Source organism: Macaca fascicularis, chromosome 20 (genome assembly GCF_037993035.2).
Source record: "Macaca fascicularis isolate 582-1 chromosome 20, T2T-MFA8v1.1".
NCBI lineage: Eukaryota > Metazoa > Chordata > Mammalia > Primates > Cercopithecidae > Macaca > Macaca fascicularis.
Window position 1 is genome coordinate 85,453,070 of NC_088394.1, and position 26,899 is coordinate 85,479,968.

The following is a 26,899-nucleotide window of genomic DNA, read 5'->3' on the forward strand; positions in this document are numbered from 1 at the left end:
TGTGTGGCCTCAGAGTCTTGTTGAGCAGATCCTGCTCCCTGCTGCAGCGGGAATAAGAGCCGCCTGTGTCACACCTGTGGATTAACACGCCTGGCTGACCCTCGCTGGAGAAGGGCTACATGTTTGTGATGAAAGCAGAAGTGTTTACTGTCGACCAAATCCAAGCTGTCATTTTACTTTTATTGGAAATTCTCTGGCCGGGTGCGGTGGCTCACACCTATAATCCCAGCAGTTGGGGAGGCCGAGGTGGGAGGATCACCTGAGCTCAGTCGTTTGAGACCAGCTTGGGCAACAGTGTGAGACCTCATCTTCTACTAAAATTTTAAAAATTAGCCAGGCGCAGTGGCGGGCACCTGTAGTCCCAGCTACTCGGGAGGCTGAGGTCGGAGGATCACTTGAGCCCAGGAGGTCGAGGCTGCAGTGAGCCCAGGTATGCTCATGGAGCCCTGTGGGTTTCTCCTGCAGTGCACCACCGCTGTCCAGCCTGGGTGACAGTGAGACCCCATCTCAAAAATAAAAAAGAGAAGAAAATGGGACACTGTTGACATGATCACAGAGCTTCTGAAGGAGCAGCGCTGGTTGTGATTCCGGATCGTCCTTCCGGGGCAGCTAGAGGAGCTGCTGGGAAGTGTTTCTCACAGTTTCCCAGGGCGCCCCGTGTTTCTAGTAGAAAACACAATTGGTAATTAAGTATTGGAAGTAGATAGTTTCTAATAATTAGACACTCTGAGAACATAAATTTGCTCTCTGAGGCCGGGCGCGGGGGCTCACACCTGTAATCCCAGCACTTTGGGAGGCCGAGGCAGGTGAATCACGAGGTCAGGAGATTGGGACCATCCTGGCTAACACAGTGAAATCCCGTCTCTACTAAAAGTACAAAAAATTAGTAGTCCCAGCTACTCGGGAGGCTGAGGCAGGAGAATGGCGTGAACCCGGGAGGCGGAGCTTGCAGTGAGCTGAAATCACCACTGCACTCCAGCCTGGGCGACAGAGCAAGACTCTGTCTCAAAAATAATAATAATAATAATAGTAATAAAATACAGGCCGGGCGCAGTGGCTCACGCTTGTAATCCCAGCACTTTGGGAGGCCGAGGCGGGCGTATCACGACGTCAGGAGATCGAGACCACGGTGAAACCCCATCTCTACTAAAAATACAAAAATTAGCTGGGCAACGTGGCGGCGCCTGTAGTCCCAGCTACTCAGGAGGCTGAGGCAGGAGAATGGCGTGAACCTGGGAGGTGAAGCTTGCAGTGAGCCAAGGTCAGGATCGTGCCACTGCAGTCCAGCCTGGGCTACAGAGAGAGACTGTCTCAAAAATATATATATATATATAGTAATAAAATACAAAATTTGCTCTCTGAAATAAGCAGTGGGCTTTATGTAATTGCCTTTGTGAATGGGAGCTTGAGGTATTAGATGCACAATTAGAATCGATTGTAACAAGACACAGTGATATCTAAAATATACCTTCATATTTTCGAAGCAATTATTTTGCCAAACCTTTTCAGTAGGTTGCATTTTGTGTTTTTAAGCTGATTGAAAAATTGTTTGAATTCATCTACAATGATGGTTGAAAAGAAAGGTGGTACATGGGACGTGCCCAGGCCTGGCTTTGATGCCAGCATGGAGTCCCCAGACAGTGCGGGAGGAACAGAACTGTGAATCTCAAGCACACGTGAACCTCTTGTCCCCACTGCTGGGTCCGTGGCGTTGTGTCCACAGGTGCAGGTATTTTGGAGATGGTGTTGTCCCCGCTGCTGGGTCCGTGGCGCTGTGTCCACAGGTGCAGGTATTTTGGAGATGGTGTTGTCCCCGCTGCTGGGTCCGTGGCACTGTGTCCACAGGTGCAGGTATTTTGGAGATGGTGTTGTCCCCGCTGCTGGGTCCGTGGCGCTGTGTCCACAGGTGCAGGTATTTTGGAGATGGTGAGACCGAGTGGACTTCCCATCTGAGGGTTTGGCCCTCGGACTCACCTTTGTGTCCTTGTCCCAGCCCTGCCTGTGTCTGGGTCTCGGCGCTTGCTCTGAGCAGGTGCGTGTAATGAGGTCGAGTTCCTTGTGCACAGACAGCTAGGAGTACTGGTAACCAGTTGAAGCTTTGGTTTGAGAGATTTGGACCCGTCTTGGGGGGAGCTCCCCATGGAGAGGTTTGCTGTAGACACTGGCTGTGCACGGGTGACGGCACAGGTCTGTCGCTGGCCTCGCCAGGCGGCGCTCCTGCTCCTGGTGTAAAGCAGAGGTGCCGCAGGCTGTAGGGACCTGGGCCCGTGGGTGAGTGAGATCCTGTAGGAAAGCACCGTAGACAAAGCGCGTCACCCACACCCTCCCCAGAGCTGGAGGAGAGACTTACCTGCCTGGGGGGTTGAAGGAAGACTGGCTTGGCCTGGGATGGTCACTGCTGGGAGCCCGCCTGGCTGCGGGACTGCTTCCCACCTGGGCCCTGGGCTGCGGGAAGTGACCCCTGCAGGCATGTTGCCCAGTGGCCATCCTGGCTGTCCTTTTCCCCACCATGCCCTCCTCAGAGGCATCTCCCTGGCTTCCCTGCCTGGCGCTGTTTGCCACGCCTCCTTGCAGGCCCCCATGAAGGGTGAGTGAGCACCCGCTGCTCCAGATCTCCTCTGCGCTGGCCCCAGGCTGGACTTGAGTCGGTCTCCTGCTGCCTGCGGGGTGCACCTGTCCACCTCCCCTCGAGGTATCCCAGTGTCTCGAAAACAGGGACCGAGTGTCTTTTCTATCCTCTTGAGAGCTGAGTGTGCTGCCGCCTTGTCTTCAGTAGGGTGTTAATAACTGAGGAAGGTGATGTGGAAGAATTTACCTGATACTTCTTATAAAGAGTTGGTCTTTGGGAAAATTCTAGAGCCAAGTGGTCTGGAGTATATGCCTTTAGACTGAACAGTGTATCTGATGATATTTTTAAGTTCTGTTTTCCGTCTGGGTGTGGTGGCTCACACCTGTAGTCCCAGCTCTTTGGGAGGCCGAGGTGGGCGGATCGTCTGAGGTCAGGAGTTTGAGACCAGCCTGGCCAACATGATGAAACCCCGTCTCTACTAGAAATACAGAAATTAGCCAGGCGTGGTGGCGGGTGCCTGTCATCCCAGCTACTCGGGAGGCTGAGGCAGGAGAATGTGTGACAAGAGTGAAAGTCCGTCTCAAAACACAAACAAAAACAAAGTTCTATTTTCAGATGTTGTGATAAATAACCTACAGCTTTCTGTTAAATGTTACTCATTCTGATGAGTGAAAAGTTCAGAATGGTTGTTGGTAGGGAGTCTTCAGTGGGATTGGGAAGATACTATTTCTTGAGGCAGGTTGTGGTAAAAGATATTTGTTTTAATTGTTTTTAATAATTTACGTATATGTTTTCATATTAAGTATTTGGTCAGACTCCAAGCGACTGGATTCATGGCCATTGTGAGCGTGCAGTTTGCAGTGGGAGAGCTCGCTGTGTCTATGGCGGCTCCGATGGCCTGGCACGGTCGTTTGTTTTTTGAGACAGGGTCTTGCTCTGTCACCCAGGTTGGAGTGCGGTGGCGCAATCATGGCTCACTGCAACTTCGACCTCCCGCCTCAGCCTCCCGAGTAGCTGGGACCACAGGCGTGCACCGTTGGGCCCGGCTCTGAGTGTTTGGATTTAGAAATGGTTTCCTCTTGTCTCAGGCGGGAACCACTCCGGCTCGTCGCTGAAGTGACCTCAGCAAATGAGGTGTTGGTGATCTCGAACAGCACACCATTAGTCTTTGTCTCTGATAACTTCAGGGAAAAATTGGCGAAAGTGCAGGATCTTTCGTGCAAGATGCTGCCCCTCCCACTCCAGTTGAGCTTTCCCGAAGAAGCTCTGGATGTCGCCCCTGTCTGACGCTCACATGTGTGTTTCTCCCCTTTGCTTCTCTGCCGGGTCAGAGGATAGGAGACGTCGTGAGCGGGACGACCAGATGTACCGAGAGCGGCTGCGCACCTTGCTGGTCATTGCAGTTGTCATGAGCCTCCTGAATGCTCTCAGCACCGGTGGAGGCAGCATTTCCTGGAACGACTTTGTCCACGAGATGCTGGCCAAGGGTGAGGTGCAGCGTGTCCAGGTGGTGCCTGAGAGCGACATGGTGGAAGTCTACCTGCACCCTGGAGCCGTGGTGTTTGGGCGGCCTGTGAGTGAGGATGTGGGTGGCCTGTGAGGGTGTAGGCGCCTGTGAGTGAGGATGTGGGCACCTGTGAGTGAGGATGTGGGTGCCTGTGAGTGAGGGTGTGGGCGCCTGTGAGCGAGGGTGTAGGCGCCTGTGAGTGAGGATGTGGGTGGCCTGTGAGGATGTAGGCGCCTGTGAGTGAGGATGTGGGTGCCTGTGAGTGAGGATGTGGGTGCCTGTGAGTGAGGATGTGGGTGGCCTGTGAGGGTGTAGGCACCTGTGAGTGAGGATGTGGGTGCCTGTGAGTGAGGATGTAGGTGGCCTGTGAGGATGTAGGCGCCTGTGAGTGAGGATGTGGGTGCCTGTGAGTGAGGATGTGGGTGCCTGTGAGTGAGGATGTGGGTGGCCTGTGAGGGTGTAGGCGCCTGTGAGTGAGGGTGTGGGCGCCTGTGAGTGAGGGTGTGGGCGCCTGTGAGGGTGTGGGCGCCTGTGAGCGAGGGTGTAGGCGCCTGTGAGTGAGGATGTGGGCGCCTATGAGTGAGGGTGTAGGCGCTTGTGAGTGATGGTGTGGGTGCCTGTGAGGATGTGGGCGCCTATGAGGGTGTGGGTGCTTGTGAGCGAGGGTGTGGGCGCCTGTGAGCGAGGGTGTGGGCGCCTGTGAGCGAGGGTGTGGGCGCCTGTGAGTGAGGGTGTGGGTGCAGGCTGGCAGCCTGTGAGTGAGGGTGTGGGTGCCTTTGAGTGAGGGTGTGGGCACAGGCCGTTGCCATTCTTTTGGATACCTGCAGTTGAGGGCATGCTTCCTTCTCATGCTGGGCCCTCAGTCTACTGATTTAGATTTATTTGGTTGTCTTTGTTTTTTTTTTGTTTTAGTTTTTTTGTTTGTTTGTTTGGGACAATCTCACTCTGTTGCCCAGGCTGAAGTGCAGTGATGTGATCTCCACTCACTGCAACATCTGCCTCCCGAGTTCAAGTGATTTCCCTGCCTCAGCCTCTCGGGTAGCTGGGATTACAGGCGTGCACCACCACACCTGGCTAATTTTTGTATTTTTAGTAGAGATGGGGTTTCTCCATGTAGGGCTAGGCTGGTCTCGAACTCCTGACCTCAGGTGATCTGCCCACCTTGACCTCCCAAAGTGCTGGGATTACAGGCATGAGCCTTCATGCCCAGCCAGATCTGGTAACTTTAGATTCCAAGAGTGTATCAGAATCTGTGCTTGGAGCGTTTTAATCCTGGACAGTGTGTGGACCAGTGATTAGGAAAGTGGTCTGGGGTTGGTGTGTCCCAGCCCAGGGTCTGGAAATGACCGTGGCCTCCACCAAAGCTTCTGCCCCTTTGCTGGGTTACGCAGGATTCAGGACGCTTTTTCCTTCTCTTTTTTTTTTTTTTTTTTTTTCTTTTGAGACAGTCTCCCTCTGTTGCCCAGGCTGAGATGCAGTAGTGTGTGATGTTGGCTCACTGCAGCCTTGACCTCCTGGGCTTGGCTGATCCTCCCACCTCAGCCTACCCTGTAGCTGGGCTTGCAGGCGTGCACCACCACACCTGGCTAATTTTTAAATTTTTTGGTTTTTTTGGAGAGGAGGTCTTCCTATATTGCCCAGGCTGGTCTTGAACTCCTGGCCTCAAGCGATCCTCACACCTTGACCTTCCAAAGTGCCTGATGACAGGCGTCAGCCACCACGCCCGGCCCTGTCTTGCTGGTTTTAAGAACAGGAAACCCTGTTTTTTTTTTTGTTGTTTTGTTTTGTTTTGTTTTGTTTTTTTTGAGACGGAGTCTCGCTCTGTCGCCCAGGCTGGAGTGCAGTGGCGCGATCTCGGCTCACTGCAAGCTCCGCCTCCCGGGTTCACGCCATTCTCCTGCCTCAGCCTCCCGAGTAGCTGGGACTACAGGCGCCCACAACCGCGCCCGGCTAATTTTTTGTATTTTTAGTAGAGACGGGGTTTCACCGTGGTCTCGATCTCCTGACCTTGTGATCCGCCCGCCTCGGCCTCCCAAAGTGCTGGGATTACAGGCGTGAGCCACCGCGCCCGGCCTGAAACCCTGTTTTTAAACACACCATGGCTAAGTGCAGAGGGTGGTGCTCATTCCGGTAAATCCTTTGATGGAGGCCTGATTATTTCAGCCTGGGAGGTTATTTTAATCTACAGCACTATGCTCGGTTCTGGACGAGTCACCTGATAAAACAGCTGCCTTCCAGAGAAAATGCTCAGAATTCTGTCTTAGCAGTTTGAGGTGTGAGTGAGGGAGCAGCAGGTGCCACCTCCACCCCGATCCCTGTCCTCTGCTGGAGTCCCCAGTTAGCCTCCAGGCGAGTCCTGCACGTCCGTCCTTGTTCTCCCTTTGGGCTGTTGCCGTCCAGCCGTGCTGAAACCTGAGCTAAACGTGTGGAGTTTCCTTAGGAAAACGCTGCGTTTGGAGGATCACGTGCTGGGGAGACAGACCTGTCGGTGTCCTGGTGTGAGGGATGAACAGTCTCGGGGTTTGTGGTTAAACACGAGCCCTCTGTGGCCGCGGTTTCCTAAAACATCTGGTTTTGGCCACAGTCTTAATTGTGCCATCCTCAGTCCCGCGCTGCAGCCTCGCCGGCCTCTGGGGGAGGCTCCTGTCGTGTCTACAGGCATAGCTGAGTCCGAGGCACACATCAGACGTGGGGCCGTGAGCTAACATGCGGACACCCCTCTGTTTCTCAGTTTTCCTATGAGTGGAAAATAGAAAGTCTATCTCTTGAAATTTTATTTCTCAAATTGTGGTTGAGGAAACTAAAACTTTTCAGACTTGGAAGTACAGATGCTCCTTGAATTAGGATATTTTCAGCTTCCCAGGGGCTCACTGGGAGGTGGCCCCATCGTAGGTCAAGGAGCTTAGTCTGCCTATTGCTTTCACGTCGTTGTGAAGTGGAAAGACCGTAAGTGGAACCGTCGTACGTTAGGAATCACCTCTAGTTTCTGAATGGCGTCCTCTTCACAATGTGCTGAGGCTGTCGTTAGCGTGAGATCCAGGCAGGCTCCCTGTCGTTAGCGTGAGTTCCAGGCAGGCTCTGTCCTTAGCGTGAGTTCCAGGCAGGCTCCCTGTCCTTAGCGTGAGTTCCAGGCAGGCTCCCTGTCCTTAGCGTGAGTTCCAGGCAGCCTCCCTGTCGTTAGCGTGAGTTCCAGGCAGGCTCCCTGTCGTTAGCGTGAGTTCCAGGCAGGCGCCCTTTCGTTAGCGTGAGTTCCAGGCAGGCTCCCTGTCCTTAGCGTGAGTTCCAGGCAGGCTCCCTGTCCTTAGCGTGAGTTCCAGGCAGGCTCCCTGTCCTTAGCGTGAGTTCCAGGCAGGCTCCCTGTCCTTAGCGTGAGTTCCAGGCAGGCTCCCTGTCCTTAGCGTGAGTTCCAGGCAGGCTCCCTGTCCTTAGCGTGAGTTCCAGGCAGGCTCCCTGTCCTTAGCGTGAGTTCCAGGCAGGCTCCCTGTCCTTAGCGTGAGTTCCAGGCAGGCTCCGTGTCGTTAGCGTGAGTTCCAGGCAGGCTCCGTGTCGTTAGCGTGAGTTCCAGGCAGCCTCCCTGTCGTTAGCGTGAGTTCCAGGCAGGCTCCGTGTCGTTAGCGTGAGTTCCAGGCAGGCTCCGTGTCGTTAGCGTGAGTTCCAGGCAGGCTCCCTGTCGTTAGCGTGAGTTCCAGGCAGGCTCCCTGTCGTTAGCGTGAGTTCCAGGCAGGCTCCCTGTCCTTAGCGTGAGTTCCAGGCAGGCTCCCTGTCCTTAGCGTGAGTTCCAGGCAGGCTCCCTGTCGTTAGCGTGAGTTCCAGGCAGGCTCCCTGTCCTTAGCGTGAGTTCCAGGCAGGCGCTCTGTCGTTAGCGTGAGTTCCAGGCAGGCGCTCTGTCCTTAGCGTGAGTTCCAGGCAGGGGCTCTGTCCTTAGCGTGAGTTCCAGGCAGGCTCCCTGTCGTTAGCGTGAGTTCCAGGCAGGCTCTGTCGTTAGCGTGAGTTCCAGGCAGGCGCTCTGTGAACCGTGGGGTTGCTGCCCGTCTGTCCCTGCAGGTCTCTCATGGTCCGGTCTCTTTTCTACCCCCCAGCGACTAGCCTTGATGTACCGAATGCAGGTTGCAAATATTGACAAGTTTGAAGAAAAGCTTCGAGCAGCTGAAGATGAGCTGAATATCGAGGCCAAGGACAGGATCCCGGTTTCCTACAGGCGAACAGGATTCTTTGGAAAGTATGTGGGACGTGTTTGTTGACGCTTGAACTAAACCTCACTTGGCTTTGTAGTGTGAGAAACAGATTGCAAACAAAAATCTCAACTGTCTTTGCCTACAGTTAACTAGACTTTTTTTGTGGGAGGGTTAAATAAATATAGAAGTGAATGATGCACTGCCAGGAAATTTGGAAATGTAGTCGTCCCTGGGTATCCATGGGGGCTGGTTCTAGGACCTCCCAAGGATATCAACACCACAGGATGCCTGAGCCCCTGACGTGAAACGCCGGAGTCCTTGCGTGTAACCTGAGAACATCCTCTGATGGGCTTCAGATCGTCTGTAGGTTGCTAATAATACCCAATGCCCTGTAAATACCATTTCAATCATTGTTACACTTTATTGTTCAGGCAATGATGACAAAAATGTGTTTGTACATGTTCAGTACAGATGCACGTTTTCCCCACGTATTTTCATTCTGTGCTTGGTTGATCCTGTAGAGGTGGAACCCGTGGCTATGGAGGCCAACTGTGTGCAAGTCTGTTGGAGTTTGTTTAGTCACTTTCTTCAGTTGTCTGGCGCTTCTGAATTCACATTCTTGTTTAATGTTCACTGACTGTGCTCTTTGATGGAGGCTTCCCAAGTGGTCAGACTGAGTGTGCCGGTGCCGGAGATGCCTGGTGACAAGCCAGCCTCGTGACAATAGCAGTGCTCAGGTTTTTCTGTTTTCGGTACATTTTGTTTTCAGAAGTAAGCGATCAGTTTCAGTTAGCAAGGCAAGATAAGCCTAGCAATAAAAAAGAGAGTCAAGGAGTACCTTGATAATGTCTTGGGGTTGCTGTCTTCTCCATATAGGAAAATGGAACGGGAAAGGTGTAGACACGGGAATGTGAAACTCTCATTTCAGTGTTGAGAGGGAAACAGACCAGGTGGGAGCTAAGGGCAGTTAAGAACCATGGACCCTGACAGGTTCCGTAATAGGAGCAAATGAGGGGCCAATGGGTGCCGAAACCAGAGAGGTTTATTGTTGACTTGTAATCTCTGAAGATGTAGAATGCCAGTGACTGGCAAGTACTCCCTTGATCAAAATGCACCTCTAGCCGGGTGCGGTGGCTCTGCCTGTAATCCCAGCACTTTGGAAGGCTGAGGCAGGGAGGATCTCTTGAGCCCACGAGTTCGAGACCAGCCTGGGCAGCATGGAGAACCCCATCTCTACAGGGGAAAAAAAAAAAAGACGCACCTCTAATTCTGTAACTCAGCAGCTCCTGGAAGATCGCTGCTCTGAGGCTGTGCTTCTCACGTCTTCGTGGGCTGATGATGTACAGAAGATGGAGGGTTGGGGTAGGCCCGGGGCAGCCCCTCCTTCAGTATGAGGGCGAAAGTCCTGGGATTTGCTTTTTTTTTTTTTTCCTTTTGAGACAGGATCTCTGTCGCCGAGGCTGGAGTGCAGTGGCACAGTCTCGGCTCATTGCAGCCTTGACCTCCCACAGTCAGGTGATTCTCCCACCTCAGCCTCCTGAGTAGCTGGGACTACAGATGCACGCCACCACATCCAGCTAAGTTTTTTTGTATTTTTAGTCGAGACAGTGTTCGTTTGTTATTTTTTTCTTTTTGAGATGAAGTCTTGCTCTGTAGCCCAGGCTGGAGTGCAGTGGCACGATCTTGACTCAGTGCAACCTCCACCTCCTGGGTTCAGGCGATTCTCCTGCCTTCGCCATCCGAGTAGCTGGGATTACAGGCACACGCCACCACGCCCGGCTAATTTTTGTATTTTTTTAGTAGAGATGGGGTTTCACCATGTTGGCCAGACTGGTCTCGAATTTCTGACCTTGTGATCCACTCGCCGCAGCCTCCCAAAGTGCTGGGATTACAGGCGTGAGCCACCATGCCTGGCCTGAGATTTGCTTTTTACTGCTAGGCCGATTTTGCCTGCCTGATTGAAACTGATCACTTACTTTTGAAAACAAAATATACTGAAAATAGAAAAACCAGAATGTTGTTATTGTCACAGGGCTGGCTAGATCACTGGGTATCTCCAGCATTTGCACACTCAGTCGGACCATTTGGGAAACTTTCATGTCAGAGCACAGTCAGCGAGAACGAGACAAGAGAACCCATTTCCACAACCGTTTTAATCTGTGCATCGGTCCCACAGGTAGGGACTCCTCGTCTCGTCTTGGAAGCGTTGCCAGCGGTGGTTCTGACTTGGAAACACGTGTCTGTCACGTGACACTCTCTGAGCCTGTGCCTGCCTCTCTTTCTTCCGGCAGCGCCCTGTACTCCGTGGGGATGACAGCGGTGGGCCTGGCCATCCTGTGGTGTGTTTTCCGTCTGGCCGGAATGACTGGCAGGGAAGGTGGATTCAGTGCTTTTGTAAGTTCTGTCAGTCAGAGCCCTCTGAACTCTTTTTCTGCTTTGTGTTTGCTGTGAGCTGCACGATAAACACGCAGGGCACACCCGTGGCAGAGGCAGCCTGAAGCCACAGCGAGGCAGCAGCTCCCCTTCCCTTCCCACGGGCTGGCTGTAAGGCGTGTAGTAACCAGTGTTGCCTGAGGGCCTCTCACCCTAACTCTGGGGTGCCTGAGCCATGTGAGATGACAGGGCAATTGAATCTGCATTTTTCTTTTCTTTTTTTTTTTTTTTGAGACGGAGCTTCGCCTTTGTTGTCCAGGCTGGAGTGCATTGGCGTGATCTCAGCTCACCACAGCCTTTGCCTCGCGGGTTCAGGCAGTTCTCCTGCCTCAGCCTCCCGAGTTGCTGGGATTACAGGCATGTGCCACCACGCCCGGCTAATTTTGTATTTTTAGTAGAGACAGAGTTTCAGCGTGTTGGTCAGGCTGGTCTCGAACTCCCGACCTCAGGTGATCCACCTCGGCCTCCCAAAGTGCTGGGTTTATAGGCGTGAGCCACTGCACCCGGCCTTTCTTTTCTTTCTTTTTTTTTTTTTTTTTTTTTTGAGACAGAGTCTCGCTCTGTTGCCTAGGCTGGAGTGCAGTGGCGTGATCTCTGCTCACTGAAACCTCCGCCCCCTGGGTTCATGCAATCCTCCTAACTCAGCCTCCTGAGTAGCTGGGACTGCAGGTGTGGGCCACCATGCCTGGCTAATTTTTGTATTTTTATAGAGATAGGGTTTCACCATGTTGGCCAGGCCGGTCTTGAACTACTGAGCTTGGGTGATCTGCCTGCCTCGGCCTCCCAACGTGCTGGAGCCACCAACCCGGCCAAATCTGCATTTTTTTTTTATGATCACCAAAGACTGTTTTCCCCTTTATTTCCAACTAGCGAAGAATCTGAGGAATTTTAAAGGTTGTCTTTTTTATTTATTTATTTATTTATTTATTTTTCCTGAGACTGAGTCTCGCTTTGTCACCCAGGCTGGAGTGCAGTGGCACGATCTTGGCTCACTGCAAGCTCCGCCTCCCGGGTTCACACCATTCTCCTGCCTCAGCCTCCTGAGTAGCTGGGACTACAGGCGCCCGCCACCTCGCCCGGCTAGTTTTTTGTATTTTTTTAGTAGAGACAGGGTTTCACCGTGTTAGCCAGGATGGTCTCGATCTCCTGACCTCGTGATCCGCCCGCCTCGGCCTCCCAGAGTGCTGGGATTACAGGCGTGAGCCATCACACCTGGCCAATTTATTTATTTATTTTGAGACAGTCTTGCTCTGTCTTTCAGGCTGGAGTGTAGTGGCGCGATCTCGGCTCACTGCAAGCTCCGCCTCCCAGGTTCTCGCCATTCTTCCGCCTCAGCCTCCCGAGTAGCTGGGACTACAGGCGCCCACCATCACACCCGGCTAATTTTTTGTATTTTTAGTAGAGACGGGATTTCACCGTAGCCAGGATGGTCTCGATCTCCTGACCTCGTGATCTGCCTGCCTTGGCCTCCCAAAGTGCTGGGATTATAGGCATGAGCCACCTCACATGGCCAGGTTGTCTTTAAAAGAACAACCTTAGGCCAGGTACAGTGGGTCACACCTGAAATCTCAGCACTTTGGGAGGCAAAAGTGGGTGGATCACCTGACGTCAGGTGTTCGAGACCAGCCTGACCAACATGAAGAAACCCTGTCTCTCCTTAAAAAAAAAAAAAGAATTAGCCGGGTGTGGTGGCAGGCTCCTATAATCCCAGCTACTCGGGAGGCTGAGGCAGGAGAATCTCTTGAACCTGGGAGGTGGAGGTTGTGGTGAGCCGAGATCACGTCACTGCACTCCAGCCTGGGCAACAGAGCGAGACTCCATCTCAAAAAAAAAAAAAAAAGAATGCTGGCACGGGTGGCTCACGCCTGTAATCCCAACACTTTGGGAGGCCAAGGCGGGTGGATCACCTGAGGTCAGGAGTTCGACACCAGCCTGGCCAACATCGTGAAACCCCATCCCTACTAAAAATACAAAATACAAAAATTAGCCAGGAGTAGTGGCGGACGCCTGTAATCCCAGCTGCTGGGGAGGTTGAGGCAGGAGAATGGCGTGAACCTGGGAGGCGGAGCTTGCAGTGAGCCGAGATCACACCACTGCCCTCCAGCCTAGGAGACAGAGCAAGCCTCTGTCTCAAAAAAAAAAAAAAAAAAAAAAAAAAAACAACCTTAATACACTTGAGAAACCTTATCTTGCGGCGTTTATCATGGAGTGCACGCTCCTTGTGTGGCACCCCCTCCCTTCGGCTTTGGGCCTGGGGAGTTACCAGCAGGGAGGAAGCAGGGCCCACACTGTCCCACCTTGTTTCCACTTAGGCCTGGTGGTGGCGCCTGTGGTCCCGGGCACTCAGGAGGCTGAGGTGGGAGGATCGTTTGAACCCAGGAGGTCGAGGTTGCAGTGAGCTGAGATCCTGTCACAGTGCTCCAGTTTGGGTGACAGAGTGAGACCTTATCTCAAAAAGAAACAAAAAGGGGGTTTATGCAAAAGATGTTAAATTAGTTTGTGTGGAAGGTTGTTCTTTTTGTTTGTTTTTTGTTTTTTTGAGATAGTCTCACTGTTACCAGGCTGGAGTGCAGTGGTGTGATCTTGGCTCACTTGAGGGTCAACTTTCCAGGCTCAGGTGATTCTCCTACCTCAGCTTCCTGAGTAGCTGGGATTACAGGCGCGCACCCCTACACCCGGCTAATTTGGGGATAATTTGTTTTTCTATTTTTTGAGATGGAGTTTTGCTTTTGTCCCCCAGGCTGGAGTGCAGTGGCGTAATCTCAGCTCACTACAACCTCTGCCTTGTGGGTTCAAGCGATTCTCCTGCATCAGCCTCCCTAGTAGCTAGGATTACAGGCTCCCACCACTGCACCCAGCTAATTTTTGTATTTTTAGTAGAGACAGGATTTTACCATGTCGGCCAGGATGGTCTCCAACTCCTGACATCAGGTGATCCACCTGCCTCGGCCTCCCAAAGTGCTGGGATTACAGGTGTGAGTCACCGCACCTGACCAGGAATAATTTTTTTTTTTTTTGAGACGGAGCCTCGCTCAGTCGCCCAGGCTGGAGTGCAGTGGTGTGATTTCAGCTCACTGCAAACTCCGCGTCCCAGGTTCACACCATTGTCCTGCCTCAGCCTCCTGAGTAGCTGGGACTACAGGCGTCCGCCACCAGGCCTGGCTAATTTTTTTTTTTATTTTTAGTGGAGACGGGGTTTCACCGTCTTAGCCGGGATGGTCTCAATCTTCTGACCTCATGATCCGCCCGTCTCGGCCTTCCAAAGTGCTGGGATCACAGGCGTGAACCACCATGCCCGGCCAGGAATAATTTTTTTTTCTTTTTTTTTTTTTTTTGAGGCGGAGTCTTCACTCTGTCGCCCAGGCTGGAGTGCAGTGGCACCATCTCGGCTCACTGCAAGCTCCGCCTCCCAGGTTCGCGCCATTCTCCTGCCTCAGCCTCCCGAGTAGCTGGGACTACAGGCGCCCGCCACCGCGCCCGGCTAATTTTTTGTATTTTAGTAGAGACGGGGTTTCACCGTGTTAGCCAGGATGGTCTCGATCTCCTGACCTCGTGATCCGCCCGCCTCGGCCTCCCAAAGTGCTGGGATTACAGGCGTGAGCCACTGCGCCCGGCCCAGGAATAATTTTTTTAAGGCAACTTGCTAGACAATTTTCTTACTAATTAATGACATGAAACATTTCCCTTCTGTGCCTGAAGACCGACCCATGAGCCTTGTCAGTCTGACACAAGTGGAGCCTTGGGATCCTGGGATGGAGACGTGGGGCTGGCGTGGCTGAGGTGTGTGGGTGAGCTCTTGCGTTGTGCTACTGATTTCCTCACTTGGCACAGCTCCTTGCGCTTTGTTCTTTCTGCACAGAATCAGCTTAAAATGGCTCGTTTCACGATTGTGGATGGGAAGACGGGGAAAGGAGTCAGCTTCAAAGACGTGGCAGGAATGCACGAAGCCAAACAGGAGGTCCGCGAGTTTGTGGATTATCTGAAGGTGAGAGCAGCACAGACCAGGAGGGAGGAGTGGGCAGACACCAACCTTCCTTCTCTCCCAGAAGGACTCCTGTGGGACCTGGAATTCCATTGATTATGTGTCACGGGTTGGTGGTGACCTCTACGTGTCCCATGGAGACGCCAGGCAGGTGCTGGTGCCTGTTCAACCAGCAGCACAAGCCCCTTGCACATGGTTCAGCCAAGCGGAGACTGCCAAGGCCCATGCCTACTGTGCCATTAGCCATCCTGGGCCCTTCATCCTTTGCAGAGGTCTGTGCTTTTTCCAGAACCCCATAAACCCCGTAGCCAGTTGGTGGCAGCACATGAGCTGCCTTTCATGTGCATTACTTAAACATTCCCTCTGCAGGCCTGGTGCAGTGGGTCACACCCATAGTCCTAGCACTTTGAGGGGCTGAGGCAGGGGAAGTGCTTGAGCCTAGGAGTAGGACAGCCTGGGCAACAGGGAGACCCTGTCTCTGCAAAAAATTTTTTTATTTAATTAATTTTTTTTTTGAGACAGAGTCTCACTTTGTCACTCAGGCTGGAGTGCAGTGGCACAATCTTGGTTCGCTGCAACCTCCAACTCCCCCAGTTCAAGTGATTCTCCTGCCTCAGCCTCCCGAGTAGCTGGGATCATAGGCACCCACCACCGTGCATGGCTAATTTTTGTATTTTTAGTAGAGACGGGGTTTCTCCATTTTGGCCAGCCTGGTCTCGAACTCCTGATCTCAGGCTATCTGCCCGCCTCGGCCTCCCAAAATGCTGGGATTAGAGGTGTGAGCTGCTGCGCCCGGCCAGGCTGCTACTGGCTATGTGGCACCATAGCCAGTAGCTGGCTATGGTGCCACATGCCTGTGTAGTCCCAGCTACTTGAGAGGCTGAGGTGAGAGGATGGCTTGAACCTAGGACGTTGAGGCTGCAGGGCTGCAGTGAGCTCTCATGGCACCCACTGCATTCCAGCCTGCATGACCCAGAGAGACCTTACCTCAAAAAAAAAACAAAACAGTGAAACCCCACGTGGTTAGTGTCACATCATCTGCTGCCGTCCAGAGCCCAGAGCGCTTCCTCCAGCTTGGCGCCAAGGTCCCAAAGGGCGCACTGCTGCTCGGTCCCCCCGGCTGTGGGAAGACGCTGCTGGCCAAGGCGGTGGCCACGGAGGCTCAGGTGCCCTTCCTGGCGATGGCCGGCCCAGAGTTCGTGGAGGTCATTGGAGGTAGGTGCTGTGGTTGGGGGCTGTGGGTGGACTTGGCTGACCACTTGGCTCCTTTCACATGTCCTTCCTCTGGTGGCTGGTCTGAAAGGGAAACAGGTGGGCCGGGGAGTAGGGAAGGAAAGCAAGGTCTGGGTTAGAGGAGGCGTTTTGTCTGCGGAGCATGTGGTGTTTGCTTCAAAGCCGCTGTCACTTGTGGCCTGGGGGGGCCAGCACGGTGCGTGTGAACCCTGAGGGGTGGCCAGGGGCCCCCACGAGCAGCTGCCGTGTGTCTGTTTGCAGGGGATGGGGCTGGTAGCTTTAGTTGTCCTTTGTGTAGAACTTTGTCTGGCCCGGGTACGGGAGGAGACTTTGTTTTTTATTATCTGCCCATTTCCTGGTTCTCTCTGTGTCCCCTCAGGCCTCGGCGCTGCCCGCGTGCGAAGCCTCTTCAAGGAAGCCCGAGCCCGGGCCCCCTGCATCGTCTACATCGATGAGATTGACGCGGTGGGCAAGAAGCGCTCCACCACCATGTCCGGGTTCTCCAACACGGAGGAGGAGCAGACGCTCAACCAGCTTCTGGTAGAAATGGACGGTCAGTGCTCGTGCACCCCACACCCCCAGTGCACCATCAGAGAAGGTTTTCTGATGTCTTTCAGAACAGGTTGTGGCGAGCCAAGATCGCACCACTGCACTCCGGCCTAGGTGACAGAGTGAGACTCCGTCTCAAGAAAAAAAAAAAAGAAATACAGCTTTTAGACCCAGCACAGTGGCTCACGCCTATATAATCCCAGCACTTTGGGAGGCCAAGACAGGCAGACCACGGAGGTCCGGATTTTATGAACAGCCTGGCCAACATGCTGAAACCCCATTTCTACAAAAATACAAAAATCAGCCGGGCATGATGGCGGGTGCCTGTAATCCCCGCTGCTCTGCAGCATCGCTTGAACCCGGAAGGTGGAGGTGGCAGTGAGCCGAGATCTCACCATTGCACTCCAGCCTGGGTGAGAGAGGGAGACTCCATCTCAAAAAAAAAAAAAAAGCACAACTTTTAATTTAAAAAACGTCAAGGCAATAGTAAAAAAGATAAGTAGGAATAGAAGCGGTATGTCAGATGTAATCTTTTTATTTTTTTGAGATGGAGTCTCACTCTTGTTGCCCAGGGTGAAGTACATGTCACGATCTCGGCTCACTGCAACCTCCGCCTCCCAGGTTCAAGCGATTCTCCTGCCTCAGTCTCCCAAGTAGCTGGGATTACAGGCACGTGCCACCACACCCGGCTAATTTTTGTATTTTTAGTGGAGACGAGGTTGGCCAGGCTGGTCTTCAACTCTTGACCTGAGGCGGTCGGCCTGCCGCAGCTTCCCAAAGTGCTGAGATTACAGGCATGAGCCTCGGCACCCAGCCTTTTTTTGCATTATTACTGTTTTTTAGGGGCTTTCCAGCAAAACCCAGAAAGACCGCTAGACAGGTTCTGGAGCAGCTGGTGCCGCTTCTGTCTTTAGGTCTGTAATGGGTCGGTCTGAGTGCGCGCTCCTGTCTTTAGGTCTGTAATGGGTCGGTCAGAGTGCGCGCTCCTGTCTTTAGGTCTGTAATGGGTCGGTCAGAGTGCGCGCTCCTGTGTTTAGGTCTGTAATGGGTCGGTCAGAGTGCGCGCTCCTGTCTTTAGGTCTGTAATGGGTCGGTCTGAGTGCGCGCTCCTGTCTTTAGGTCTGTAATGGGTCGGTCAGAGTGCGCGCTCCTGTGTTTAGGTCTGTAATGGGTCGGTCAGAGTGCGCGCTCCTGTGTTTAGGTCTGTAATGGGTCGGTCTGAGTGCGCGCTCCTGTCTTTAGGTCTGTAATGGGTCGGTCTGAGTGCGCGCTCCTGTCTTTAGGTCTGTAATGGGTCGGTCTGAGTGCGCGCTCCTGTCTTTAGGTCTGTAATGGGTCGGTCTGAGTGCGCGCTCCTGTCTTTAGGTCTGTAATGGGTCGGTCTGACTGCGCGCTCCTGTCTTTAGGTCTGTAATGGGTCGGTCTGACTGCGCGCTCCTGTCTTTAGGTCTGTAATGGGTCGGTCTGAGTGCGCGCTCCTGTCTTTAGGTCTGTAATGGGTCGGTCTGACTGCGCGCTCCTGTCTTTAGGTCTGTAATGGGTCGGTCTGAGTGCGCGCTCCTGTCTTTAGGTCTGTAATGGGTCGGTCTGACTGCACGCTCCTGTCTTTAGGTCTGTAATGCGTCGGTCAGAGTGCGCGCTCCTGTGTTTAGGTCTGTAATGGGTCGGTCAGAGTGCGCGCTCCTGTCTGTAGGTCTGTAATGGGTCGGTCAGAGTGCGCGCTCCTGTCTGTAGGTCTGTAATGGGTCGGTCAGAGTGCGCGCTCCTGTCTTTAGGTCTGTAATGGGTCTGTGTGATTGTGCGCGCTCCTGTCTTTAGGTCTGTAATGCGTCGGTCAGAGTGCGCGCTCCTGTGTTTAGGTCTGTAATGGGTCGGTCAGAGTGCGCGCTCCTGTGTTTAGGTCTGTAATGGGTCGGTCTGAGTGCGCGCTCCTGTCTTTAGGTCTGTAATGGGTCTGTGTGATTGTGCCGCCACGCCTCTCCCTGTGCCCCCCGAGAAGGTGAGACTCTGGTTAGAGGGCCCAGCAGAGCATCAGCGCGCTGCACTGCGGGGAGGGAGGCGCCCCACATGTTGTGACCCCTTGAAGATGACTTCTGGTCTGGCTTTGACAATTTTTTTTTTTAAATGGAGCTGACCCAGTAAAGGTGACCTGGAACTATTTTTCTCCTGACCTACTTTTGCAAGATTATTATTATTTTTTTTTAATGTGGATATTGTTGTGGTAAAATATACAGATAGCCAAGCTTGGCGGTGGCTGTGTTCCCGGCTGTTTGGGAGGCGGAGGCAGAAGGAGTGCTGGAGCCCGAGCTCGGTGGTGTACTGTGCGATGGTCTTGCCTGTGAACAGCCTCTGCACTGCAGCCTGGATAACACAGCGAGACCCTGTCTCGACAAAACAATTAAAAAAATACATTCACATAAATTTACCATTTTAATCATTCTGAAGTTCATCGGCATTAAGTACATTCGCCTGTTGAGCAACCACCACCACCGTGTGTCTCCAGAACTTTCTCTTCAAACCAAAAACCTGGCCCCATTGAGCCCTCCCCATTGTCCATCCTCAGCCCCTTGCAGCCTGTGTCCCGCTGTCTGTCTCTGAGTGACTGTCGTAGGGACCTCATAGAACTGGAGTCCTGCGGTGTCTGTCCTTTGCTCTCCGCCTTCTTTCACGCACATAACATCTCCAGGGGCCGTCAGTGCTGGGCACGTGTCAGGATTTCCTTCCTCCTTGAGGCTGAACAATGCTGCCTGCTGTGCAGAGGCTGCCTCTTGTTTATTCGCCGTCGGTGGACACGTGGGCTGTTGTGAATTGGGCTGTGTTTACATAAGTACAAGCATCTTTTGGAAGTCTCTGCTTTGTAGGGTTTATTTTTAATCAGAATTCTAGTTACGTTTTAGGTATCGTAGATGAGGGAGACTTTTTTTCCCCGAGTGATCTGGCTCCAAGAGAACTGTTGACTTGCTGTTTTCTTTGTTGCCTGTGGCTGCTTGGAGTCGTGTGTCTTAGCGCCTGCACAGCCCAGTTCTGACCACTCAGCTAAGGGGGAACTTGCTTCACCTCTCATTGCGAAATCCCTTTAGACTTACAGAAGCGTTGCCACGGTGGTCAGAGTGCTCTTTTTTTTTTTTGAGACGGAGTCTCGCTGAGTCGCCCAGGCTGGAGTGCAGTGATGTGATCTCCACTCGCTGCAAGCTCCGCCTCCCGGGTTCACGCCGTTCGCCTGCCTCAGCCTCCCGAGTAGCTGGGCTACAGGCGCCCACCACCACGCCCGGCTAATTTTTGTATTTTCAGTAGAGCGGGGTTTCACCGTGTTAGCCAGGATGGTCTCGATCTCCCGACCTCGTGATCCGCCCACCTCGGCCTCCCAAAGTGCTGGGATTACAGGCGTGAGCCCCGCGCCCGGTCAATCGGAGTGTTCTTTGATGCCTTCCTGCGAGCTCCCCAAAGGCTGACCGTGACGTACGTGGTCTGCAGGTTTGGACCAGGCCACAGTGTCCATGACTGCCCCCGAGACCCATCCACGGGTACTTGCGAGCCCCAGGCCACGGCGTCTGTGACTGTCCCCCAGACCCATCCATGGTGCTTCCGCTCCCCGACGTGGACGTTCGGTCTCCTCGGTCTCTCCCCGTCCTGTGTCATTTCTTGGTCTTGTTTTCTGAGGCAGGGTCTTGCTGTGTTGCCCAGGTTGGTCTTGAACTCCTTGACTCAAGTGATCCTCCTGCTTCAGCCTCCCGAGTAGCTGGGATTACAGGCGGACTCCACTGTTTCTTGGTGTTTGTCTTTGGTGACTGTGACACTCTGCACAGGCCAGTGACGTTCAGGAATGTCAGTCTCTGGAGCTGTGACATGTCCTCAGGGTCAGGTCGAGCAGTGCATTTGGCCGGATCAGTGCAGCAGTGCTGTGTGCCTTGCGGTTTACAGTGTCACTGCACCTGTCGCTGGTGGTGGACTCTGCTGAGGGCTTTGGCCCTGGGCTGGCGTGCATCTCTTCTGGGTGCCCCGCGTGCCCTGTGCTGGTGCCCGTCTCTCCTGCGTGCCCTGTGTTCCCCGTGCTGGCACGTGTTTCTCCTGGGTGCCCGCGTTCCCCTTGCTGGCGCCCATTTCTTCTGGGTGCCCCGCGTGCCCTGGGCTGGTGCCCGTCTCTCCTGTGTGCCCTGTGTTCCCCGTGCTGGCACGTGTTTCTCCTGGGTGCCCGCGTTCCCCTTGCTGGCGCCCATTTCTTCTGGGTGCCCCGAGTGCCCTGGGCTGGTGCCCGTCTCTCCTGGGTGCCCTGCGTTCCCGTCTGCCTCTGGGCTGCTGTGAAGTCAGATGGACTGATGCCCACAGAAGTGCTCTGTAGGCTCTGAAAGCTCCGAGGGTAGAGGATGAAAGTGAGATTCCCAACAGTGTCCAGGACTCAGCGGCGTTGCTGCGGCATTTGCGGAGAATGCTTCACCCTCTCCTGCTGCTTGTCCCCCGTGTCTGCAGTCGTCTCTCAGCGTGCTTGTTCAGGAACTAATGCGTGAGCAACCGAGACCTGAACGGCCGCCTTCTGCACACGCAGCAAGTGGTCATGGGAGTCGAGTTTTCAGAGAACAGAGTGTCTTCAGAGACGTGGGCTGAGCAGTTCAGATTCTGTGACGTCTGAAGTGTCACGAAGGAAAGACACCTCAGAGATGGGTCCTTGGGAGGTCCAGAGACCCCACCGGCTCTGCTGGGGCAGCTGGCCCTGCCCCTCAAGTGGAGATCACCATGCGTGTCAGAGGCCTCTGGAGCCTCCGGGCTCGCCGCACTGCTTCTCTGCGGAGCATCTTTATGTGGCCTCTTTGGTGCTGTGTGGCCTTTGATGTGGCCCTGACCATTGCTTCTCGGGGCTGCTCAAGGACGGGTGGGTGGTTTGGGTTTTGAAGAAATCTGCAGGACACCTTGGGTTCTGGCCACAGAGTCTTAGGACTCTCTACAGTTTGGGTGAGGCGGGTGGCTGTGCCGTGCGGGCACGGCGTGAACACCGAGGTCTTCGTCCTGTGAGTCTGCGGCCTTCTCCGCGTTGACCAGGTGCCCTTCCAGGGGACCATGAGGAGGCTCAGAGGAGAGACCCCCGCCCGCTCCTGCCTCACCGAACCCACAGGGCCGAGGGCAGTGCCGCCCGCTCCTGCCTCACGGAGCCCGCAGGACCACCGAGGGCAGTGCCGCCCGCTCCTGCTTCACGGAGCCCACAGGCAGAGGGCAGTGCCGCCCGCTCCTGCCTCACGGAGCCCGCGGGACCACCGAGGGCAGTGCCGCCCGCTCCTGCCTCACCGAACCCGCAGGACCACCGAGGGCAGTGCCGCCCGCTCCTGCCTCACGGAGCCCACAGGCAGAGGGCAGTGCCGCCCGCTCCTGCCTCACGGAGCCCGCAGGACCACCGAGGGCAGTGCCGCCCGCTCCTGCCTCACGGAGCCCGCAGGACCACCGAGGGCAGTGCCGCCCGCTCCTGCCTCACGGAGCCCACAGGCAGAGGGCAATGTCGCCCGCTCCTGCCTCACGGAGCCCACAGGCAGAGGGCAATGCCGCCCGCTCCTGCCTCACGGAGCCCACAGGCAGAGGGCAGTGCCGCCCGCTCCTGCCTCACGGAGCCCACAGGCAGAGGGCAATGTCGCCCGCTCCTGCCTCACGGAGCCCACAGGCAGAGGGCAGTGCCGCCCGCTCCTGCCTCACGGAGCCCGCAGGACCACCGAGGGCAGTGCCGCCCGCTCCTGCCTCACGGAGCCCGCAGGACCACCGAGGGCAGTGCCGCCCGCTCCTGCCTCACGGAGCCCGCAGGACCACCGAGGGCAGTGCCGCCCGCTCCTGCCTCACGGAGCCCGCAGGACCACCGAGGGCAGTGCCGCCCGCTCCTGCCTCACGGAGCCCGCAGGACCACCGAGGGCAGTGCCGCCCGCTCCTGCCTCACGGAGCCCACAGGCAGAGGGCAGTGCCGCCCGCTCCTGCCTCACGGAGCCCGCAGGACCACCGAGGGCAGTGCCGCCCGCTCCTGCCTCACGGAGCCCGCGGGACCACCGAGGGCAGTGCCGCCCGCTCCTGCCTCACGGAGCCCGCGGGACCACCGAGGGCAGTGCCGCCCGCTCCTGCCTCACGGAGCCCGCGGGACCACCGAGGGCAGTGCCGCCCGCTCCTGCCTCACGGAGCCCGCGGGACCACCGAGGGCAGTGCCGCCCGCTCCTGCCTCACGGAGCCCGCGGGACCACCGAGGGCAGTGCCGCCCGCTCCTGCCTCACGGAGCCCGCGGGACCACCGAGGGCAGTGCCGCCCTCTCCTGCCTCACGGAGCCCGCGGGACCACCGAGGGCAGTGCCGCCCGCTCCTGCCTCACGGAGCCCGCGGGACCACCGAGGGCAGTGCCGCCCGCTCCTGCCTCACGGAGCCCGCGGGACCACCGAGGGCAGTGCCGCCCGCTCCTGCCTCACGGAGCCCGCGGGACCACCGAGGGCAGTGCCGCCCGCTCCTGCCTCACGGAGCCCGCGGGACCACCGAGGGCAGTGCCGCCCGCTCCTGCCTCACGGAGCCCGCGGGACCACCGAGGGCAGTGCCGCCCGCTCCTGCCTCACGGAGCCCGCGGGACCACCGAGGGCAGTGCCGCCCGCTCCTGCCTCACGGAGCCCGCGGGACCACCGAGGGCAGTGCCGCCCTCTCCTGCCTCACGGAGCCCGCGGGACCACCGAGGGCAGTGCCGCCCTCTCCTGCCTCACGGAGCCCGCGGGACCACCGAGGGCAGTGCCGCCCGCTCCTGCCTCACGGAGCCCGCGGGACCACCGAGGGCAGTGCCGCCCGCTCCTGCCTCACGGAGCCCGCGGGACCACCGAGGGCAGTGCCGCCCGCTCTGCTGGGTTTGCCTTTTGCCCTGAAGACAGAGACACCTTTTTGAGTGACTGGAGCCCAAAGGCAAGCGTCTGTCAAACGACCTTTTCCACAGAACCCCTCTGTGCTGTCATGAGAAGAGCTGCTTCCGCCCGGGTTTGCTGAGGCCGGGAATCCGCTGACTGAAGGCCTCTTGTTGAGTTGTGCCAGCTCTGAACGAGTCTCTTTATGCCCAGCCACAGCTGTGCGCTCAGCCCCCCCGAGGCCCCCGGCCAGGCTTTGGTGCTTCTGTTCGTGGCGGTGCGCGGGATGGGGCAGATGCGGAGCCGGTCGTGGGAAAATCTCGCTGGGGAAGAGAAAAGCCCCAGCCTTGTTGGTTATGTCAGCCGGTCCATGGCGGTGTCCTGTGGACCCCAGACCCCCCTGGGAAGGGCGTAAGTCAGAGAGCACTGGAGGCTCCACCGGCTGTGGACGTCCAGGTCCCGGCTCCTGTGCTAGAAAGCAGTGATGGGAGCGTCAGCACTGACCACACGCGGGAGCCGCGGACGCCTAGCATTTCACAGAGGCCTCCCTTCGACATAGTCATCCCCTGGTGGCGGAAGCTGAGGTGACGGCCCCTCACGTGCAGCCACACACGGGAAAGGCTACTGTAAACATTTTATGCTTCGACTTTATTTTCTGCAGAGACAGGGTCTCGCTCTGTCGCCCAGGCTGCAGTGCAGTGGTGCGATCTCAGCTCACTGCAAGCTCCGCCTCTCGGGTTCACGCCATTCTCCTGCCTCAGCCTCCCAAGTAGCTGGGACTGCAGGCGCCCGCCACCACGCCCGGCGAATTTTTTATATTTTTAGTAGAGACGGGGTTTCACCGTGTTAGCCAGGCTGGTCTCAATCTCCTGACCTCATGATCTGCCTGCCTTGGCCTCCCAAAGTGCTGGGATTACAGGCCTGAGCCACCGTACCCGGCCCTGGCTGCTGTTTTTCTTTGAGACCAGTGTTCCTATTACTTTTCCCATTTTTTTCACTGTTTATACAGTCTCAGAATTCTGTATCCACAGCCCTGGCCTCTGCAAGGAAGGCACTCCACAACACTGAGCAGTAAAGCAGGCCTTCCTAACAGCTCTGGAGGGGCCAGCTGGGGTCCCAGTCCCCGCCCTCCCCAGCCTCTTGTTCCCAGGGTCATAGTGAGACAAAGCACTTGTGCTCTCTGCTGCCTGTTTTGTTTCTGAGTTTATTTTAAAAGTAATTGTCTTGGCTGAGCGTGGTGGCTCAAGCCTGTACTCCCAACACTTTGGGAGGCTGAGGCGGGCGGATCACAAGGTCAGGGGTTCGAGACCAGCCTGGCCAACATGGTGAAACCCCGTGTCTACTAAAAATACAAAAATTAGCCAGGCTCGGTGTCAGGCGCCTGTAATTCCAGCTATTCAAGAGGCTGAGGCAGGAGAATCCCTTGAACCCGGGAGTCAGAGGTTGCAGTGAGCCGAGATCACGCCACTGCACTCCAGCCTGGGCGACAGAGTGAGACTCTGTCTCAAAAAAAAAAAAGTCATCGTCTTTTTTTTTATTATTTTTTTTCTTTTGAGACGGGAGTCTGGCTCTGTGGCCTAGGCTGGAGTGCAGTGGCCCGATCTCGGCTCACTGCAAGCTCCGCCTTCCGGGTTCACGCCATTGTTCTGCCTCAGCTTCCCGAGTAGCTGGGACTACAGGTGCCCGCCAGCACGCCCGGCTAATGTTTTGTATTTTTTAGTAGAGACGGGGTTTTGGTCCTGATCTCCTGACCTCATGATCCGCCCGCCTCGGCCTCCCAAAGTGCTGGGATTACAGGCGTGAGCCACCGCGCTCAGCCGAGTCATCGTCTTTTTAAGGCACTGCCTTTGCCTTGGCGAGATGGTTCTCTTCTGTCATCTCCCTTCTAGAAATGGAACTGGGACACAGCATCCCAGCTTATCACATTCTGACTTGGGGAACCAGGGAAAATGGTTGTGTCTTTCAGAGTTCCTTTGAAATTCGGGAGTGATTTGATTTGCTTGGGAGTGGGGTGTGGCTTGGACTGAGCCGCTGTGCTGTCCTGGCGGCTACTGCTTAGTGAAACTCAGGACAGTGGCCCTGGAGAAGCTGGTTAGGCCCCTCCCCTCGGCCCCCTCAGAGCGTTCAGGGTCCCGTCCTAAGAACACAGGGTTGCTGGAGACAGAGTCTCGCTCCATTGCCCAGACTGGAGTTCAGGGGCATGATCATAGCTCACTGCAGCCTCCACCTCCTGGCTTCACAGTCCTCCCACCTTGGCCTCCCACCTTGACCTCCCAACGTGCTGGGATATTTAGGGTTTCTTTTTTTTTTTTTTTTTTTTTTTGAGACGGAGTCTCGCTCTGTCGCCCAGACTGGAGTGCAGTGGCCGGATCTCGGCTCACTGCAAGCTCCGCCTCCCGGGTTTACGCCATTCTCCTGCCTCAGTCTCCCGAGTAGCTGGGACTACAGGCGCCCGCCACCTCACCCGGCTAGTTTTTTGTATTTTTTAGTAGAGACGGGGTTTCACCGTGTTAGCCAGGATGGTCTTGATCTCCTGACCTCGTGATCCGCCCGTCTCAGCCTCCCAAAGTGCTGGGATTACAGGCTTGAGCCACCGCGCCCAGCCTATTTAGAGTTTCTTACATTAGTCACGGGAGGTCTCGTTGAATCTTTACTCTCAACACTGTTTATTGTGGACCTTTTCCTTTTTTTTTTTTTTTTTTTTTTTTTTGAGAGTCTTGCCCTGTCGCCCAGGCTGGAGTGCAGTGACACAATCTCGGTTCACTGTAACCTCCGCCTCCTGGTTCAAGTGATTCTCCTGCCTCAAACTCCCGAGTAGCTGGGATTACAGGCGTGCACCACACCCAGCTAATTTTCGTATTTTTAGTAGAGACGAGGTTTCACCATGTTGGCCAGGATGGTCTCGAAACTCCTGACCTCAGGTGATCCACCCGTGTAAACCTCCCAAAGTGCTGGGATTACAGGCATGAGCCACTGTGCGTGCCCGGCCACCAGTGGATTCTTTTTTTTTTTAGGCGGAGTCTTGCCCTCTAGCCCAGGCTGGAGTGTAATTGCAATGGTGCCATCTCAGCTCACGGCAACCTCCGCCTTCCAGGTTTAGGCGATTCTCCTGCCTTAGCCTCCCGAGTAGCTGGGATTACAGGCGCCCACCACCACGGCCGGCTAATTTTTTGTATCTTTAGTAGAGATAGGGTTTCACCATCTTGGCCAGGCTGGTATTGGACTCCTGGCCTCGTGATCCACCCGCCTCAGCCTCCCAAAGTGCTGGGATTACAGGTATCAGCCACCGCGCCCAGGCAAGTGGATTCTTTGAAAGCAGATCCAAAGTTTTGAATCTTACATGCTCTGAGTACATTTGTTTAAATTCAGAGAAATATCACAGCATCATAACACCTGAACGTTCTTACAAGCATCCAGTCAGGTGTTCCCAGCAGCTTCATAATCATCTCGCAGTTGATTTATTCACATCAGGGGCCAGTCAAGGTTCACAGACATTGGGAATGAGTGATCCTTTCTGAACTCACTTTTAAATTCTCCGATGACAAACCTCAAGCCTGAAACCCAGGGCTTAAGGCCAGGCGTTGAAGATAAAATGTTTCAAAGACACAGCTTA

General features: G+C 55.2%; 1 protein-coding gene across 27 annotated transcripts in view; it reads left to right on the forward strand.

The window, feature by feature from the left end:
- The window catches only part of SPG7 (SPG7 matrix AAA peptidase subunit, paraplegin), a 53,850-nt gene that overhangs the window by 11,208 nt on the left and 15,743 nt on the right, over positions 1 to 26,899 (forward strand). For 14 of the 27 annotated variants that reach the window (XR_012429375.1, XR_012429376.1, XR_012429374.1 and 11 more), the window contains exons 4-9: positions 3,901 to 4,142; positions 8,156 to 8,295; positions 10,543 to 10,645; positions 14,544 to 14,669; positions 15,719 to 15,881; positions 16,279 to 16,452. Coding sequence is in view for 14 of the 27 variants with exons in the window: in XM_074028038.1 (XP_073884139.1) it covers positions 3,901 to 4,142; positions 8,156 to 8,295; positions 10,543 to 10,645; positions 14,544 to 14,669; positions 15,719 to 15,881; positions 16,279 to 16,452 (948 nt within the window). In the remaining 13 variants the exon portion in view is untranslated. Of the gene's footprint in view, positions 1 to 3,900; positions 4,143 to 8,155; positions 8,296 to 10,542; positions 10,646 to 14,543; positions 14,670 to 15,693; positions 15,882 to 16,278; positions 16,453 to 26,899 lie in introns of all 27 variants that reach the window. The other 13 variants (XR_012429381.1, XR_012429380.1, XR_012429382.1 and 10 more) reach the window with 3 other exon arrangements.